The sequence below is a fragment of the Sciurus carolinensis genome, chromosome 17, assembly GCF_902686445.1.
Source record: "Sciurus carolinensis chromosome 17, mSciCar1.2, whole genome shotgun sequence".
NCBI classification, from domain to species: domain Eukaryota; kingdom Metazoa; phylum Chordata; class Mammalia; order Rodentia; family Sciuridae; genus Sciurus; species Sciurus carolinensis.
The window spans coordinates 46978854-46985894 of NC_062229.1; the positions used below are offsets into that span (position 1 = coordinate 46978854).

The following is a 7041-nucleotide window of genomic DNA, read 5'->3' on the forward strand; positions in this document are numbered from 1 at the left end:
ATTTAAATTAGTACAGCCATTATGGAAAAAGATAAGAAAGTTACTCAGAAAACTAGAAAAAGAATTGATGTAACTCTTCTCTCCCCATCCCCAGGAGACAACCACTCTCTCTCATTTCTTGTAAACACTTCCAGAGATATTCCATACATATAATAAACAAATACAGGCTTAGTATACCTTATTTAAAAGGCTTGAGTGAACTGTTTACTTCCTGCGGTGTGGAGGCTGTGGTGGCGTCCCCAGTAGTTCTTCGTATCCGAGAGGATGGCCTTGGAGACTGTGCCTAAGGACCTGCGGCATCTGTGAGCTTGTCTGCTGTGTGTTTCAATATGATGGTTGTGATAATTGTGATGCATACCCACAAATGAAGGGTAATCGAGAGATGGTATATGACTGCACTAGCTCTTCCTTTGATGGAATCATTGCAATGATGAGTCCAGAGGATAGCTGGGTCTCCAAGTGGCAGCGAGTCAGTAACTTTAAGACAGGTGTATATGCAGTGCCAGTCACTGGTCACCTGCCCCAAGGAATCGTGCGGGAACTGAAAAGTCGAGGAGTGGCCTACAAATCCAGAGACACGGCAATAAAGACCTAGCAAGATGCAGGCTGCCAGCACCTTTGCTCTCCACCTCCTTCCTCTGCTTTGTTGTTGTTGTTGTTGCTGTTGTTGAACTAAACAAACAGAACTTCAAATACTCCTTGCCCTCCAACTCTGAGAATCAGCAGACCATTGAGAGAAGCACATCCTATCTCTAGGTCATTTCACCCTGGGACTACTGAGTGGAGGTGGAGGGGTTGGGGTCGGAGGATCCAGAGACTGAATTGAGGGGAGAGGGTGGTCAGTTTTCCTGCCCATGTCCAGGGCTATGCCCTTGCCCATGAGCAATACTTTGGGTTAAATTCCAATTAACATGAACCACTGGAAAATTCTTAAAACCATGACACATGGCTTGCTTCCCTCTCCCTTTCTCTTAGCCCTTACAATAAGGGCTCACTTGCCCAGTGAGCACCATCCCAGCACAGTAGAGTCTCTTCTGCTCTTGTCACCTGTCTCTGAGCCTCCAGGGGTGCAGCCTTCCTGGTGTACTTGCTTGAGCTTCATTGGAAGGTCTGCTGTTCTGAGGCACCGTAACCCCTCAGTGTAGTCCCATAGTCTAGGGCTTATAGCCTACCTGCTAGACCTGGCATCATCAGTCCCTCTTAAAATCTTGAAGCTTCTTAGTGTTCTTCGCCCCTTGACTTTGTTTCATACTGCTTCTTTCCCTTCTTTGTGTCTTTATTTTTACTGATCTTCCTATCTATACCTTTGGCCAGTTTCATCCTTGTTTTACATTCCCCTCTCTGGAGACCTTCCAGCCTCAGGTGGCTGCTGAGTCTTGTCTGGGAGTTTGTGCCTCTGTGGGAAGTTGGCCTTTCCTTCTCTAGCCTGATAGGGGGCTTTGGGTAACTATGTTGCCCAAGATGGGGTTGTTTGTTCTAAAATTTTAAAAATTACCATAAATTTTCATGTATTTAAGCGTCCACAGAAATCCTACTAGTATCCCCATTTTGATTTAAGTTCATCCATAAATGAGAGTGATTATACTCTATTTACCTCAGGATTCTTGTGCTCAGAAATGAAGCAATGTGCTGGGCTTGGTGACACATGCCTGTAATCCCAGCAGCTCAGGAGGCTGAGGCAAGAGGATCCCAGGTTCAAAGTCAGCCTCAGAAACTTGGGCTGTAAACAGTCTAGCGAGAAGAGCTGGGGCTCGGGCTCAAAGGTTAGGCATCCTTGGGTACCAAAAAGAAAAAGATGAAGCAATGTGGAAATTCTGTAATAAATCTTATAAAAGGTAAAATTCCAAAAAAATTAAAAAATAAAATAAAAGGCTTGAGACATAAGTGTTTTGGATTTTAGATTTTTTTTTTCAGATTTTGTAATATTTTCATAAACATAATGAGATGCCTTGGGATGGGACTCAAGTCTAAACATAAATTTCCTTATATACATAGTTTGAAGGTAAATTTTATACAGTATTTTTAATGTGCCTGTGTTTGACGGTAACCTAACGTGAGGTCAGATGTGAAACTTCTACTTGTGATGCTCAAAAAAGCTTCCAACTTTGTAGCATTTTGGATTTGGGCTTTCAGATGAAAAATGTTCATCCTGTATTTAAAAAAAAAAAAAAAACCTGTTTGTATGTATGTGTACTACAAATGAAACTTCTAGCACAAAGAAATCTACTTCACGTAAAATCTGCCACAGAGTTTTTGCTGCTCTTTTATATTCTATTGTATGGGTGTACCAAAAAGCTAATCACTATCAAGGAGTATCTTTTTATTCTACATTTTGCTACATCAAACAATGCTTCCTCATAGGTCATTTGGCATAGTCCTAAACAAATCTTCAGGGTGCTTTCCTAGAAGTAAAATTTCTAAGGATATAGGCATTTTTAAAATCTATGTTGACCAAGCAGAACATGCCTCAAATAAGACTCTTTAAGTTGGGCACGGTGGCACACGCCTGTAATCCCAGAGGCTAGGGAGGCTGAGACAGGAGGTCCACAGTACAAAGTCAGTGTCAGCAACCACAGGGCACTAAGCAACTCAGGGAGACCCTGTCTCTAAATAAAATACAAACTAGGGCTGGGGATGTGGCTCAGTGGTCGAGTGTCCAAGTTAATCCCTGGTACCAAAAAAAAAAAAAACTAATAATAATAAAAGACTCTTCAATAAGCCATAGTATCTAAATAGACTCTATAAACATTTCATTTCCATGGTTTTTACTTTTAAGTAAGGTATGACTTTAAGTACTTATGACAGTGATAACCAGTTTTCAATTTATGCAAATTATACAAACTTTGTTAGTGAAAGTGAGTCGAACTTGTGTGAATGCTTTCCTGACCACCTGGGGCAGCAGCCACCCGCAGACCAAGTTCCTGGTGTACCTGACTTCCTAGTAGATCAGGGCCATTCCCTAGGTAGGGTGCACCTGGTCCAGCCATCTCTGGCTGTTGGGAGGCATGCCTGCAGGCTCCTATACATCATGGAACCACCAGACCCCCAGATGGGCTCTCTCCCTTCCTCAGGAGGGGACCTAGCTGGAGCTTAAGGAGATACTAGTTCCCAGGAAGATGGCCATCAGCTCTCTGGAGAACTGGTTAATGGCTAACTCCTGCCCAGATTAAAAGCAGGGACCCCAACAAATGTGTCTACAGCCTGATTCTACATTCTATGAGTATCTGCCTAGTTATGTGGGGGTGAGAACCAAGCAGGGAACCCATGGGATGCCCTTCGCACTTTGTATGCAGTGCAAAATCATACTGAAGTTTCCCCAAGGAAATGAAACTCAACTACCCTAAGCTAATCAAGAATGCAGGTCCTGCAGTGGAAGGTCCGGGAAGGCCTGAAACACAAGCAGATCAAAATCAAGAGAGACCTGAGGCATATCTAGCTGAACACAGACCTGAAGGAGGCTCTGAGGGCTGGTACCTCCAAGATCTGCCTGAAGAACAAACCATCCGGTGTCACTCTCTTGGACTTGATGCTTTTGGTTGACCAGTTATAATAAATGTGGAGATGACTCAGCTGTGCCAGGCTGACCTGGCATGGGGAAGACTGTCCACATTCATTTCTGTAGTTTTAGTGCTTTTAAATATTTTCATAGTTACATGAACAGGTGCCTCCACTCTGAATGAGTACCACCTGGCTCACAGTCATTCTTCATAACTAGTTTGACAGTTTTAGCCTTATTCAAAATGACAGCCCCCTCAGATGTCTCTGCTGGTGATGGGACTCTCCCCTGTAGATCATACTGACCTCTTGTGCCGCCTCATACCAACCTTTCTGTTTTCCTTCTTCTTAATGCCTACTAAAAGGTATTGATAAATGATGGCTACCCAACATGTTTATTTAAGCTTTCCCCAGCTGACTGCATGATTGAATTCTATCCATAGACATGTTTCATGGATTTTTACAGACATCGCTGCGTCTATAATTTGTCTGCCACTTTCAGTTTGCCAAAATGCTGTTGAGTTCAACAGTGTTGCCATATCTAATATATTTTTAGTGTTTTAAGATGTCCTTGGGATCCTATATCATCCCTTCCCCACATAGCTATTCTGAATGAAAATACATTGTTCCACAAAGCAAACCAACTATTTTCAATGTGATTTTGCCTTGTCTACCCACTGAAGTTCTAGATAAAAAGTCTACCTAAAGAAAAATAAAAATACATGCTGGCACAGTTATATTTCTTGGTTCTTTTATGAAATATACTCTTCAGTAATTTCAAAAATGCCTCTTTGTGGGGGTGGATTTGCTCAGTGGTACAGCACTAACATAGTATGTGTGACCCTGAGTTCCATCCCCAACATCACAAAAAAAAACAAACAAACAAAAAAAAAAAAAAAACCCTCCATTGTGAACTTCAAATTGCTTTGAACTTAAAATTTGTTTCCAAATTATCTTCCAGATTCTGTCTTCTATTACCACATATTTCTATTAAATTTTTTACCAAATACAATGCCCAAACTCATTTATTTACAGAAGCTTTTGATATTTTTCCCAGGGTACTTTTCCAATCCCAGCTTGAAAGTATTTTATTATACAAAGTATGCACTGTAAACTCATATCATACTACTGCTAAGGAGCCTTTGCTTCCTTTTTGTGTGTGTGAGTGTGTCCATAAAGTTTACAGTTTAAAATTGCATAAGAGTCAAAAAATTGTTCATACTATTTCAATTGTAAAAGTGCCACAGCTAATTATTTTTAATCAATTTATTATTTTTCAATAGAATTTCTATTCTTTTCCAAATTCTACATTTCATATATCATGACACTGGAAAAAATAAAATATTGGTGGAATTATTGACCCTCAAGGTTAACAATCCTAGCCCTCAATGTCTATAATACACCCAGAAAAGATAAATTACAAATTCTGTGGAGAAAGAGATTCTTAAAACTAGCACATAATTTCATTTCAATGTGCTACATGCAGGTTTCAATTTTATTCCACATATCTAATAATGTAATCTAAGCATATGTCAATCTTTTCAGTCTTTCTGCAAATTAACAGGACTGTCCTTTTAATAATTCTTCATATCCCTTTTAATATTATTTAAAGTATTAGGATACATACTGGGTTCTTTTCCTACTTAAATAAGACATATCTCTTTTATAGTGTTTTCCAATTGGTTGTCAGCTCTTTGCTTGATCCTAATAATGAATGCTCATTGAGGGAATTAATCAAGATCAAATTCCTCCCATCATACTTCATAGAGGATCTGGAATGGCTGGACACCTGATTTTATATTAGTAATTGCAGTTACCATTTACCCAGTAATATTGTGCTTCACTGGTACCTCTACATACTTTTCTTATTGCACTCTTAAGTCGACATCAGGATTCATGGTGCAGTGATACAGCATTTCATTCCAAACAGAGATATATTTTCACAAGTATTATCACCATGTGTCTGCCTTTCTGGGTATATATATTCATATTAGCTATATCTTTTTAAGAAACAAAAAGGTGGTTAATCCAAAAATATATTCTCTATAATTTTAAAGCTTTCAAGTGGCATTTTATATTTGCAGAGAGAATCTTAATTGTTTTGAGAAGTTTTTCAAAACAAGATAGTAGAGCATAAGATTTTTTTTTTTTTTTTTTTGCCGGAGGGCACCGGAGTCAAAGGCAAAATTGGCACTGAAACTCCTATTAAAATCACAACCCACCCATCTGTTCCTCAGTCCACCCAACAACATGAGCACCCTCAAAGATTTAAATAAACAGAGAGCTAGAATTCATCAGTGGAGCTAAATTTCTCACTTATTTTTTGTTTTTGAATGCCATCATGCTATATTTTACTATTAATCATATAGAAACATAAGCAGCTAAAATACCAGTGCATTAATTTTAGAAAATACCTACAGGTAATATGCAAAAACAGCATGGTATTGGTACCAAAATAGACAGGTAGATCAATGGTACAGAATAGAGGACATGGACACAAACCCAAATAAATACAATTTTCTCACACTAAACAAAGGGGCCAAAAATATGCAATGGAGAAAAGACAGCCTCTTCAACAAATGGTGCTGGGAAAACTGGAAAACCATATGCAACAGAATGAAATTAAACCCCTATCTCTCACCCTGCACAAAACTCAACTCAAAATGGATCAAGGACCTTGGAATCAGACCAGAGACCCCTTCATCTTATAGAAGAAAAAGTAGGTCCAAATCTTCAACTTGTTGGCTTAGGATCAGACTTCCTTAACAGGACTCCCATAGCACAAGAAATAAAAGCAAGAATCAATAACTGGGATAGATTCAAACTAAAAAACTTTCTCTCAGCAAAGGAAACTATCAGCAATGTGAAGAGAGAGCCTACAGAGTGGGAGAATATCTTTGCCACTCATACTTCAGATAGAGCGCTAATTTCCAGAATCTATAAAGAACTCAAAAAACTCTACACCAAGAATGCAAATAATCCAATCGACAAATGGGCTAAGGAAATGAACAGACACTTCACAGAAGAAGATGTACAAACAATCAACAGATATATGAAAAAATGTTCAACATCTCTAGTAATAAGAGAAATGCAAATCAAAACTACACTAAGATTCCATCTCACCCCAATTAGAATGGCGATTATCAAGAACACAAGCAACAATAGTTGTTGGCGAGGATGTGGGGAAAAAAGTACACTCATACATTGCTGGTGGGGTTGCAAATTAGTGCAGCCACTCTGGAAAGCAGTATGGAGATTCCTCAGAAAGCTTAGAATGGAACCACCATTTGACCCAGCTATCCCACTCCTTGGCCTATACCCAAAGGACTTAAAATCAGCATACTACAGAGATACAGCCACATCGATGTTCATAGCTGCTCAATTCACCATAGCCAGATTGTGGAACCAACCTAGATGTCCTTCAATTGATGAATGGATAAAGAAACTGTGGCATATATATATACAATGGAATATTACTCTGCCATAAAGAATGATAAAATTATGGCATTTGCAGGCAAATGGATGAAATTGGAGAATATCATGCTA

The 7041-nt window shown here is 39.3% G+C and overlaps 1 protein-coding gene across 1 annotated transcript; it reads left to right on the plus strand.

The window, feature by feature from the left end:
• Positions 1-264: 264 nt before the first annotated feature.
• LOC124969501 (transcription elongation factor SPT4-A-like) lies at positions 265-652 on the plus strand. The gene is given in 2 exon segments (XM_047532470.1): positions 265-320; positions 322-652. Coding segments are annotated over 2 exon segments (330 nt in total). The 3' UTR covers positions 596-652.
• Positions 653-7041: the final 6389 nt, after the last annotated feature.